The sequence below is a fragment of the Fusarium tjaetaba genome, assembly GCF_013396195.1.
Source record: "Fusarium tjaetaba strain NRRL 66243 chromosome Unknown NRRL66243_c0000087, whole genome shotgun sequence".
Lineage (NCBI taxonomy): Eukaryota > Fungi > Ascomycota > Sordariomycetes > Hypocreales > Nectriaceae > Fusarium > Fusarium tjaetaba.
Window position 1 is genome coordinate 70,682 of NW_023501283.1, and position 12,410 is coordinate 83,091.

The following is a 12,410-nucleotide window of genomic DNA, read 5'->3' on the forward strand; positions in this document are numbered from 1 at the left end:
AACATGGACGTGAGTCCTGCCTTTGCCTCCCGATACACAAACCTAATCGTGGCGGGAGCTCTGCAGCTTCACTTGAACTCCAGGTGATGGAAGGAATGATATATCAAGGCGTGATAGTATCATACACTAGCTAACAACAGCTACCCTTCCCGAAAGTTTTAAGTTTATTATATACACAGCGAAAGGGTAGTTAGTATGTTATGGTGCAGCATCCTTGGTTGTCGATCTACCCTAAGCCACCTTCAACCAAATGCATTGCCTAAGCATTTCTATCCGTTAAATATGTATATCGGCGTCTAATGCTTCAAGATACAGAGCCATACCAATATTTGCCCCCGGGTATGATACAAGTTGTGTGGTTTGCATATGGTCGGCGACCAAAATCAGGTCCCCGATGACGAGGATGGAAACTCAAACCACGATAAACAAGGATGACCATGCACCAGTGGGAAGAATCGGCGACTTCTTTGATGCGTCCTCGTCTATACTCGGAGCAAATGTAGACTACATGTTCATATCATCCTCGGCAATTTGCAGGTTTGCACCAACCCCAGCCAGCCATCCAGCACTAGCCCCAGCACTCTCCTCTATGAGAAAACCGGCACTGTCACCCATCGCGAAAACACCGCGCGTGCTTGTCTCTTGAAACTCATTTTCTACCAAAACCTTCCCTTCCGATGTCATTTCAAGATCCAATTGTTCTGCCAAAGGTCCACTAATGACCTTTCTGGGCTTATGCGCTATCAGGCTGTACACTGACTCTGCCCCATCGGCGAACTGGACAGCCACTGAGGTTCCCGAACTCTCCAGTGATTTGATGGGTCTGTTGTCTATCTTGAAGCCAGAATCTTTGGTGTGTAATATTTACGGATGGTGCTCAACATGTGAAAGCCCGTTGGTCAAAAATGTTATATTGGGACTTAATTGGCGGGCGAGATGAGCCGACAGCACTGCTGCCTCAATCGAACTTGGAGAGTCAGATGTGATGAGCACAGCAGCGTCGGCAGTCGCCTTTTTACTAACATCGAGGCATTTTGAGACGTCGAAACTGTCCAACGAGTCAGGATTCGGGGTTTCGCAGTCCTTCCAAACTCCAAACGGGGCTTACATATTCTTTCCCCAAGCTTCTTCGCCTCCCGGGATATCTGGAAGAACATCATGGCTACTCATAGCCAATATTACCTTTCTTTCCTTCCAACATCGACCTGTAACGACTTCCACTTCGAATACTATGCCTTTTTCACGAACAGACGCTGCTATCGCGCGGCTAAACATGATGGTCTTGAACTTGGTTTTGATCTCAGCTATGGTCTCATCATGGATCGATTTTGAGATCACTTGGCTTGTAGTCTCATGAAGTCTGCCTCTGTGATTGTCGATATCGAAAACAATGGCACTCCTTCGCGCACGACCAAGAGCCAAGGCCGCAGAGAGACCAGCCGTCCCTGTCCCGATGATCAGAACATCCAGGGCATTGCGAAGGAAATGTGGCTCAATGTAATGTGTGCTGACCCAGTGAGGCATCTTCGGACAGGATGTTTGAGCTCAAAATGATGTAATATTAGTATGGAAAACGGAGATGAGATGGAAAGGGGACGCGAAGAGGCTATATGCGTTGGTGCTCGAGGAGAGATAAGCGGATACTTTTGTCTCTCGGGTGGACAGTTTCTAGCCTTACTATTGGGCTACATACGGCCTATGGGAAGTTGGTCCTAGATCCCAAGTGTCGACTTTCTGACGAAGGAATATTAGCGCTTTGTTTGATGATGTGAGACTCGTCGACCATCATGCTTGTATGTTACGGAAAATGAGGTTTAGTCACAGACACCGGCTGCTTTTGACCATGCTATGGACTCCATATACCACCGGCAGATATAATACTGACACCTGATGATAGAAACCTGATTTAGGCTGAAAAATGTATTCCTGTAATGACTGCTAATACTTCTGGGTGCCAAAATTAACAGCCGTCCTGTTTAACGACCAGGTATTTACATCAACGTGAGCTCAAGAACGATAGTGCAAAAAAGACTTCTATGACATAAGGTAAAATTGCCATAGCGAAACCATTTCTTCCAGGTCGGCGACCAGCTTCAAAGAAGGGAATTCGCACTAATATCAGGTTTATCAGGGCCGTAGAGCTCACGACACTTCCATTTCAGAGCCTGTATTGACTCTTTAGCCTTGTGAAGAATCTTTATGCAAAACGGCTCCTCTTCCGACTGCTGGTAATGGTGAGGACAATCTTGATGCGGCGGCACTGTATGCCACTGAGCCTGCCGTTTTTCGAGATAGTTCAACACACCCCACAAACACTCTTCTTCCTTCCCATTTCCGTAAACCTCGGCCTTTACAGCCTTTTTAGCCAAGTCTGCCCATTCTGTGGGGCTCAATTCTAGGTTGTAGCTTGGAGCCCTTGTAGAATACTCAACACCGACTTCACTGAACTGTAGACGCTTCAGTTCATTCTTCTCCATTGACGCCTTGGACTCTTTGTCTATATACTCTAGAATCACCCCATATTGTTGTCCCACCGACATGAGGAGAGTTCCCAGAAGTTGAATATTCTGCATGGCAGAGAGGTGACTGACTGGACAAATCTGACAATTAGCGATTTGACTGGCTGTTGATATCGTTTTTCGAAGAAATGGAAGACCAGATGGAAAGGTAAGTCTTTCGTTCTTGCAGAGATCATCTACTGCGAGGTAGAAAGTTGCCAGGCAAGAACATGACCGTGACGATGTCTGCGGGACGGGCGATACTGTAGCTACCGAGGCGGAATTTGAATCTTGGGAGTCGAGAGCTGGAGCGGCACTGGCGTTTGATAAGACGTCTGATGTTGGACATGAGCAGTCGGCGACTTTTCCCAACTCAAGTTGAAGTCCGTTGAGTACCTCGAAGCTCAAGTCAGGCATGAGACTTGGATCTAAACAGAAATTCAAGTCACCATGACTGAGAGTATCCATCATTGACTGAGGTGATAAGAGGGACAGGAAGGGCGTATCATCCTGAACAGTTGGAGTAGGGAGTGCTGCCACCAAAGCCTGTCGACGTTTTGCAGGCCTGCCCATTTGTTTCTTGACAGAGTAGTGACAATCAAGGCCTAGACTGGAGCATCTCTGACAAGAAGGTTTTCCACCATCACATCTTGACTTCCGTTGCCCTGGACCTGTTAGGCTTCATCACCAGGACAGAAGGAGAAGGGATGACGTACTACAGGCTTCACAGGCTGACCGCCGAGCGGGGCTCGGAATGCTTGACTTGGTGACGGAAGATAGTGTCATCGCGGAGATATATATATCGGCGAGATTTTGAAAAGAAATTACTTGAGAGTTCGAAGTGTTTGAGCGTATCGTGGGTTGTAATATCTTCGTCGGAGACTTTCCAACGTCGTGACTGGCGAAGTGTCGTGGGTAAGTGGTGTGGCAAATCACAAGCTAGACAACTCGCCGACGGTCCACTTTGCGCACGACAGCCAAGACATCTCTCCAAGATGACCAAATGATTTGAGCGAGTTTAGTGTCGGAGTAGTGGACCTTGGACTAGTTATTTTGGCAATTCGCACCAAAGTCAGATTTGTATACTTGTTGATGAATAGGCAACCTGCATTATGATCTTGGAACATGGTATATGACTTGGCTATCGCTGATATTCTCATCTGCTATCTAGTATCCAAAACTACAAAAGAACGCTCAGCCCTTGATATTCTCGTTCACCCACTTCCAAGTCTTGATCAGTCGCTCGCGAGCCAGTGGCTTAACGTCCCGTATTAAAGCAGAGACCTTCTGTGTCTGAGCAACATCGAATAAAGAAATCTCTTGATCCTCACTGGTGCCATTATCCTTCTCGTTGGAATATGACTGCTTCCATAAACCTATAAGAGCCTGTGACGGATGATTGGCGCTGTCATCACTCAACGCTTTCTCCAAGCGCTCAAGCCACTCTGTTGATGAGACGACCTCGAACTCGGGACTGTCGTTACTGGCAGCTAACCAGTCCAACATTTCTTTCCAGCTTGGCGTGGTATGCGGGTTCAAGACATGGTAGACAGGCGTCCCCGAGCCATTGGAGCCATTGGAGGTCGTGGATGCAATTTCGACGACAGCTTGGGCAGCTTGCTCAACGGGAAGCCAGTTGAGCACTTCATTTGGAAGATCAGGCAGACATCCTGTGATCTTGGATGTTGAGAGCAATAGCGGATACGCCTCGGCGGTATTCCAGATTCCAGTTCCATTGCTGCAAAGTTGACCGACCCGAGCGATCGAGGCTGGAGAAGAGTCAAGCTTCTTATTAACTGCAGCACAAATCTGTTCGGCTACCCACTTGGAGCGTGAGTAGCCAAGTGGTGAAGCCTCTTTAGGATCCTGAGAAAGCTTTTCAGGAATCGGTCGAGCAGTAGAGTCACTCACTGCCGCAATAGAGCTGACAAAGATGAATTGCGCATCAGCCTCTATAGCGATGTTGATCAAGTTCTTTGTACTCAAAATGTGATCTTCGAATGAGTTGAGTCGAAGACTAAAGTTAACCGCCCAGGCTGAGTGTATGATCTTCGTAGTAGTCGTCGAAATCTCCCGGAGAGATGCTTCGGGAATTCCAAGATCTCTTTGTGTCAGATCGCACGGAAGACAGACGACTTTATCCTGGCGTGGTTCGAGAGGTGGTAGAAATCGTTGGAAGAGGGCTTCAGAGACTCGTTTCTGGGCCGCGAATGGACCGTCGGCTCGAAGCAAGCAGTAAATCCTATCGACCTTTGGGTCATCCCGAAGAAGGTGAAGGATATGCGCCCCGAGGAACCCAGTCGCACCGGTGAGTACGACACGCGTGGGGCGGTGATTGGGGTCTTGCACAATCTTCATAGCCATCTGGGCCAGCCTTTTCTTCTCATCCAAGGCTTCGCGATTTTGCTGTGCTTGGGTTTTGACACCACTACCGGAAGAAGATGCTCCCGAACCTAGCATACCGGTAACATCATGGGAGGCTGGGTCAAAAGTGCCGTACTTCTCAGCGAGAGTTTGCATGAGGTTGAGTTCTGACTCATCGGGGTCGGCATTGAAATCGTTGTCACCCGAATTCGCTCTTTCCAAATACCCGACGAGCGAGTTGACGGTGCCTTGATCGTAGATGACGTTCAGAGGAAGCCGCCCATCCTCAGACGAGAGACAAGTTTGTTCGAGTAGCTTTCGGATTTGTATACAAGAGATGGAGTCCACACCCTGGCGATACAGGTCTTGATCCGGCTCAACATGCCGGCCGAGGACCTTCTCGAAGCAATCTTGAACCGCCTTTTGAAGCCCCTCTTGCGGGATCTTCGTCGAAGATGAAGTGTTGCTGTAAGCCCCTTCGATTTCATCCGAGTACTTCTCTTCAGCTTGCCGACGGAGGATAGTCCCCTTACTACTCTTCTCTAGCGGCTTCTGACCCTCTTTGACAGGGACTACTACCAGCATTGTTTTGTTGATTCGGGTGTGTGTTTGACTGTCCGCGTTCAACTTATCGATATGTGGCCAGATTGCGTCGATTACTTCATCTGCACTGATGTCGCTCGAGGAAGGGAAGAGAAGTGCTCCGGCGTAGTCTCTACCACTGCCAAATATGAGAATATCCTGTAGTAGTTTGCTAGAAGCAAGTATGCTCCCCTCAATAGGCGAAGGATCAAACTTCTTTCCGTTCGCAAGAGTGATTTGTGCATCAGCTCTGCTATGATACCGCCACGCATTCGAGATGGATGAGTGTGGTTCAAACAGATCAGAAGTCGCGTATGATCCATCTCTGCGATTCGTCTTGATCAAGAAAGGCCAGCCAGGCTTCACAACAAGTTCCGATAGGTTATTCTCGCGGGGTTCGAAATCGATCAGCTTTGGATCATCAATGGCCCGGAGAAATTGCCAGTCTTTGTCTTTAGCGTAATCCCTATGTGAAGACATCAGAAATCCACATTCTGCACTTCCCATCCGTGAGAGGAGATTCACGCCTTCGTCCACGAGCTTATCGCCTATGGCTGGTGGAAGAGCAGCGCCACCAACACCAACGAGGTCCATTGTCTGAAGAAGTTCGATACCCCCGTACTCTTCGGACAGCATCTGAAGGACATAGGGAACTGACGAAAAGTACTTGACGGGTATTGGGCTGTGCGAGCGTGCAAACTCGATGGCTCTGATGATATTGGCGCCTGTAATGGGAGCCTGTCCTTCGGGGAAGAACCATATCGAAGCACCACTGGTCCAGGCTCGCAGACAATCCGGAAATCCTCCATGATAGAGGGGAGTCGCGGAAAAGGTTGCTGGTTTGTTCTTCCCGGGAAAACTGTACAGAGCCCCCATCACTCCAAACTGCGTTTGGGGGATTGGCTTGGGTAGTCCTGATGAGGTTCCCGAAGTGTGGCATATGTATGCTGTTTCAGAAACGCCAGGCGTCTGGTCCAAGCTATCTGTCGGTGAATCATCCTTATACGAAGGTATTCTGATGATCTCAATGTCGTTGGAGAGTCCGCGCGCTCTATACTCGTAAATTTCGTCGACGAAAACATGTCGAATATCTAGAGTCTCGCAAAGATGCTGAACCGCTGGTGGTGCCAATTGAGGCCTGCAATATGATCAGATTTGGGCATATCTTGAGGCCAGTAACTTACGCAAGAAGCAAAACAGTATATCCCAGGCGCATCAAACCAAGCCATGTCAAGACAAACTCGGTACTACTAGACGATAGAAGGCCTATCTTCAGGGACTTGGGCTCCTTTGGCAAATGAGTTGAAAGTATCCCGGCGGCATGCTTTGATGTGTCGGAGAGGTGTTGGAATGTGAGGAGATGACGGAACACTACTCATGTTAGCGACGCATTTGCCATCAAGGTTGATGCTCACCTTGGGTAGACTTCAAATGCGTGAATGTTGCAAAGCCCAAAGCTGGTGCATCTGGGTTCTTGTCCGCCTGGTCATCTATTAAATCCACCACTGTTGTCCATGTTTTGGCCTTGTCGTCCTTTCGCTTCAATCTCGCAGCTTCGCCAAGTGTACAAGTGAAGTAATTCGCTTCCGCCATTTCACGATACTCAAACAGAAGACACGTTTGGTATTGATGAAATGAGCTTCTGACGTTGTATAATTTACCACGTCTTTAATACGATTGACTTATGGCAATTGAATTGACTTCATTCTGTCCTGGCTGTCGGGTCCACGTGAGTCAACGCGTCATAGGCACTTACCTATCTTATCTCCCGCTATCTTATCTACCAACCGTTCACTGGCGCCTCATTCCGCCACAAGCAGCGCATAACGACTGCTTCACGTAGTACACTGTTTTGTTCGTCGCGCGTCTCCGACTTAGGCAAACTATGGGTGCAAGGCCAGGGTCATGCCATAATTGTAGGCGCGGCCGCTTGAAATGTGACCGATCCATTCCGCAATGCCTGAAATGCACGAGTAGGGGTCAAAGCTGTCTGGGCTATGGCGTTTTGCTGCGATGGGAGAAAGGCATGGCAAGTCGTGGGAGGATGGTTGGTATCACATCCGAAGATATGCGCAAGAACCAGAATGAGGATACGAACGTCACTCTTAAGGCGCCACGCGCTCGTGTCTTGTCTACAAGACTCCACTCATTCACAAGTTCTGAGTCGAGTTCTCCTCGTTCACTTACGGACCCTCTCGTGCACGACTTAGACTGGAGATCGAGGAGATATCTAGACTATTGTAGGTCTCTTCCTCCCGTTTGGCTGCTCCTCCTACTAATATTCTTTGGTGACAGTTGCAAGTGATGTCTGCAAAGACTTCGTTCTCTATGACACCCCAAAACATAACCCATTCCGCCAGCTGATTCCAATGGCGCACCACCAGCCCATGCTACTGCAGGCCATCGTCGCTACTTCGGCTTTGCATATGTCAAACGCCTCTCTACTGCTACCAAGCGCCTCAAGCATCTTCACAACGCCGGCATCGACTGAGAACAGCTCAGAGTTGGTGGGCTCTCTATCCATTGGCCATACGACATCATACCCAGACGCCTTCCATGATGCACTCAAGGCCAAGCAGCAGGCGCTTTGGCTGCTTAGCTCCGCTATCAGAAACGTAGCTTCAGCGAATGTAGATGCGATCCTGGCGGCGGTGCTCCTACTCGTCGGATTCGAGCTCATTGACTCTGGGCCTGGGCGAGGTAGTTGGAAATATCACATCAATGGTGCAAGAATGATCACTCAGAAGCTTATAGCATCTGGTCCAGCGAAGGGGACCTCTTTCAGCCCTCTTCGCAGTTAGTTGGTATCAAATTGCTTGGTGTAAGTATGTCTGTTCATTTGTTGATGACCCTTGACCTTACATGAACTAGGTATGATCTTCTTGGGTCATCATTCGCGAATTCCAATCTACCGCACGGCGGTGAGCTATTGATGAATACCATGTCGCTGCTTCAGGATGCGGAAGGGAACCATTGCTCATCATTTCCGGCAGCTCTCCTCCCTTTGATACAGGCAGGGGCTCAATTATTGAACCGTCACGACGCTTACATACTTCAAGATCCCTTGACCAATCCAGGAACGCACGATGCCCTTCAGCTCTTACACGCTGCCAAGTCATTCGACCCAGCTGCCTGGGCCACCAATTTACAGCCACGATCGCCCGCCGATGACCTCCTCCATCGGACTATGGTTGCATGCGCACATCGGACAGCTGTTTGCGTCTACATTTCACGGATTATTCTTGCTATATGGCCTAGTACGATGTTGTCAGATGATCTACAGATCCTTGCAGCCGAGATCATCACCCACCTTTCACATCTGCACCCTGGAGATGCGCTATTCACAGCTACAGCGTGGCCTGCATTCATCGCTGGTCTGGAAACGTGTGACACCATGGATCGCGCCTGGGTACAGAGAAGATTCCAGGAGCTCTGGAAAGTCGAGCCTTGGGGGTTTACCAGAGAGGCACTCGGAGCATTGCGGACATTATGGGCCGGGAGGAAGAAAGAGGCTTTCTTAACGAGCTCTGATGACGAATTCTTCAAAGGTGAAGAGAACTGGAATTGGATCAAAAGGCTAAAGAGCTTGGGCGCCGACTGGTTGATTGCATGATTGTAAAACGATGATAGACTATCTCTTATGCTGGCTGAAGACATCTAGCCTCTCAACTGGGACTATGTCTATGAGCGATCTCTACATGTGGTATCATGTATCTCTAAGGGTACTGCCTTTGCTCTCTGTATTTCTTCGCTGCTCAGAAATTGCCTCTTCCATGAGTTCAGCCCTCTCATCTGCGGTCAAATCACTACTGGCCTTAGGCACCTTACCCCAGACGGCCAAAATCAACAAGCTCACAGCTGCCGCACCTACTCCAAACCAAAACGTATTCTTATAGCTCTTCGCCAGTCCCGCCTCATCTACCGTTGCTGATTGGATGATGTCCGTCAAAGCGAGGACAAAGGCTACACCTAGCTGCAGCACAGAATTGATGACGCTACCAGCCAGCCCCTGCTGTGCTGTGGGAAAGGTCGTGGTCACGAAAACTGTCATCAAGATCGTGGACAGATCGATTCCTATGGTACTGAAAATGACCGCAGGAAACACCCATGCCCAATAACTCCCCTCGGGTGGGATCAGGGCTATGAGAAGCTGTGACCCTACTGCGCCAAGGCCAGAAATGATCAATAGCACGCGCCCTAGAACCAAGTGCAAGATAAAGCCCTCTATGATGCTAAAAATGAGGCCTGCAACACCGAGAGGCACATACCAGGCTACGACTTGCAACGGATTGGCGGACATGGTGTTCTGGAAGTAGAGTGTTCCATATACGGAGAAGATGCCCCAGGTGCCGTAGAGCAGAAAGAGGGCCAAAAGGAGAGGGCTCATGCAAGGAGTAGTGAAGATCGAAGCTGGCAGCAAAGGATGGGTAGCTACGCGTGTTTCGATGTAGACGGCAGCAAGAAGGGACAGGACACCAATTCCGAAGCAGATTGGAATATACGGCGTCCTCCAGCCTGAAGGGGCATGTGCTGATTGCAAGATGGAAAACACGACTAGGGTGAGACCCGAGACGATCGTGATCGCGCCAGGGTAGTCCATTGTGACTTTGCTTGGAGGCTGGTCCTTTGAATGAGGGCGCGGAATGGACAAGATTGAAGTCAACAGCGTTACTGCCGTCAGGATGGCACCGATCCAGAAGTAAAAGCCCCAGCGGGTGAACTGACCTAGAATGCCTGCCATGAGAATGCCACCGAAAAAGCCAAATACCGCTGAAGTGCCATACACTGCAAAGACGATATTCTTTCGCGGCCCAGGACGATACAAGGAGCCCATGAGCATGACCCCAGTGGGCAAGAAAGCAGCAGCCCCTAGCCCTTGCAGAGCACGGCACAAGTCGAGCATCAGGGGATTAATGCTGAACCCGGCTATCACACTCCAGATCAGAAGCCAAGCAAGACCCCACATGAAGATGGGATATCCTCCCCACATGTCACCCAGATGCCCAAACAAGGTGCTCGCGATGACGAGGGAGAAAGCAGTCGCTGGCCACACACTGGCTGCTTGCGGGATGTCGAGCTCTCTGATAAGTGTTGGAAGGATGACGGGGAATCCTGAGACGAAGTATTCCGTCAGGAATTGAGACATGGAGATGCTGAAGATGAAGATCATTTCGCTCCAGCAGGTTGTAAATAACGGAGGGCGTTCGCGGCCGAGACGTTCGATGCGTGCTTGGAGGGACTCGTCAACGACAGATAATGATGCGGCAGTGTCATGGAGATCCGGCGACGGTCTGTTGCTCGGTGGAGGATCAACGCCTTGACCTAGAGCCCTGGGAGTACATTCTCTTGCCAGGATAGTCGGCGCTGCGGATGGGTACCTGGAAGCTTGGTGAAGTGGCGACGGAGGTGTCGATGGTTGTGACATTGTCTGTCAAATACTGATCTCTGAGTAGGAAAAGATGTGTATGAGCAGTGACACGACTATGAACTTATAAAGGGGATGAGGGCAACAGATCTTGAACGATTTCTTATGCAAAAAGTATTACACATTTGTAACCATAGAGTTTGTAAATGTGGCTTTGCGGACTATGGGGATTTGATAATAGCCTGAGTCCACCGTCTGTAGCTCCCAAGCGTTTGAAGTGTTAGTCAGATACTGACACATGTGTGCCAGTAATTGTCTCGCCCATATGCCTCAACTGTTGGCGTCGTATTTACCATTCTTACCCCTTATCGTCATGTTCCCTACTAACAACTAAACAAACTAGAGACTGTTGGATATCCTAACAGCCTATTAGCTTTCACCATTGTAAACTAACGAAGTTGAAAACCACTTTATCGCGATCCGAGTCCCTACGATATGTAAGGTTTACCGGCAAGGCGGCAGTGGATACGGCGCTAATGCATGACAGGAGCCTTGGCTGCCCAGGTCGGGTTAGTCGTGGCCGATCTGCTAGCATCTGGTTGCTTTGAGCTTCATCCGTAATATGGTACCGACTTGTATGGATACAACATTTGCCAGTATCAATATCTTTGATTAGAAATCCAGTATCATTCAGCATTCTAGTCGAAGATGTATTTCTCGCAATGCCAGGCCGGCATATATTCTATTTCTTGTGAACTGCGGTCTTGTCATCAACTTCACTCATTGAAACACGTCTTGTCTCCTTGTTGATCTCTCATTCATAATGCCGCCAGTGATACATTGCATCCGCCATGGACAGGGCTTTCACAACGTCGGTGCCGGGTGCTACACTCTTTCTGATCCTCGCCTGACTCCTTTGGGTGAAGAGCAGAATATGGCGTTGCGAGAGAGCGCCTTCTCTGATCAGTCAAAGATATATCTTGTCCTTGCTTCTCCCCTTTGCCGCACTCCCCAATCTGCCAGTCTAGTGTTCCAACCAGCGCTCCAGGGCGGCAGTAAGTGTCACCCTGAGATCATCGCTGTCCTTGACGCGCAAGAAACCTCGGATGACCCGTGCGATGTCGGAACGGATCCATCAGTCCTTCACAAAGTGGTAATCGAGAACAACTGGCCTGTAGATCTCTCTCTCGTCCAGGGCGGCTGGAACATGAAAGCTTTAGGGACTCGCTACAGCCCAGAAAGCACCGCTATAGTAGCTCGCGCTCGCGACGTCCGCATCTTCATCCGGCAGAAGATCCGAGAACTGATCGAGCAAGGCGATACGGACCCCCAAGTTGCTCTTGTGACACATGGCGGCTTTCTGCGCTATTTCACTGATGACTGGGAAGACTCATGGTTGAATCCTGGGACGGGATGGAAGAACTGCGATACCCGGTCCTACATTTTCGAGCAAGATGTAAGAATGATATAGATGTGGAGGCTAGACTCACTGAGACGACGGAGAGTCGATCGAGAAGAGGAAAGGGTAGTCCTATGTCGGCTAGAGATGAGCAGACGGTGCTATTTGAACGGGCGATGGAGAGTTGGGAGAAGCAGGGGTT

At 49.5% G+C, this 12,410-nt stretch overlaps 6 protein-coding genes across 6 annotated transcripts; 2 read left to right on the plus strand and 4 right to left on the minus strand.

Annotated features, from left to right (window-relative positions):
* Positions 1-504: 504 nt before the first annotated feature.
* FTJAE_4562 (thioredoxin reductase) lies at positions 505-1,524 on the minus strand (the record flags this gene model as incomplete). The annotated part of the gene is made up of 3 exons (XM_037350979.1): positions 505-848; positions 969-1,048; positions 1,109-1,524. 3 exons carry the CDS (start codon positions 1,522-1,524, stop codon positions 505-507), a joined length of 840 nt encoding a protein of 279 aa, XP_037208275.1.
* Positions 1,525-2,093: 569 nt separating this feature from the next.
* On the minus strand, positions 2,094-3,071 carry FTJAE_4563 (uncharacterized protein; the record flags this gene model as incomplete). The annotated part of the gene is made up of 1 exon (XM_037350980.1): positions 2,094-3,071. One exon carries the CDS (start codon positions 3,069-3,071, stop codon positions 2,094-2,096), a length of 978 nt encoding a protein of 325 aa, XP_037208276.1.
* Positions 3,072-3,692: 621 nt separating this feature from the next.
* Positions 3,693-7,037, minus strand: FTJAE_4564 (nonribosomal peptide synthetase; the record flags this gene model as incomplete). Its single annotated transcript, XM_037350981.1, has 3 exons — positions 3,693-6,582; positions 6,629-6,815; positions 6,860-7,037. 3 exons carry the CDS (start codon positions 7,035-7,037, stop codon positions 3,693-3,695), a joined length of 3,255 nt encoding a protein of 1,084 aa, XP_037208277.1.
* A 475-nt stretch (positions 7,038-7,512) lies between these two features.
* FTJAE_4565 (fungal transcriptional regulatory) lies at positions 7,513-9,057 on the plus strand (the record flags this gene model as incomplete). Its single annotated transcript, XM_037350982.1, has 3 exons — positions 7,513-7,684; positions 7,740-8,240; positions 8,504-9,057. 3 exons carry the CDS (start codon positions 7,513-7,515, stop codon positions 9,055-9,057), a joined length of 1,227 nt encoding a protein of 408 aa, XP_037208278.1.
* Positions 9,058-9,150: 93 nt separating this feature from the next.
* Positions 9,151-10,869, minus strand: FTJAE_4566 (multidrug resistance; the record flags this gene model as incomplete). The annotated part of the gene is made up of 1 exon (XM_037350983.1): positions 9,151-10,869. One exon carries the CDS (start codon positions 10,867-10,869, stop codon positions 9,151-9,153), a length of 1,719 nt encoding a protein of 572 aa, XP_037208279.1.
* Positions 10,870-11,632: 763 nt separating this feature from the next.
* On the plus strand, positions 11,633-12,280 carry FTJAE_4567 (phosphoglycerate mutase family; the record flags this gene model as incomplete). Its single annotated transcript, XM_037350984.1, has 1 exon — positions 11,633-12,280. The coding sequence occupies one exon, from the start codon at positions 11,633-11,635 to the stop codon at positions 12,278-12,280; it is 648 nt and encodes a 215-aa protein (XP_037208280.1).
* Between the last annotated feature and the right edge of the window lie 130 nt (positions 12,281-12,410).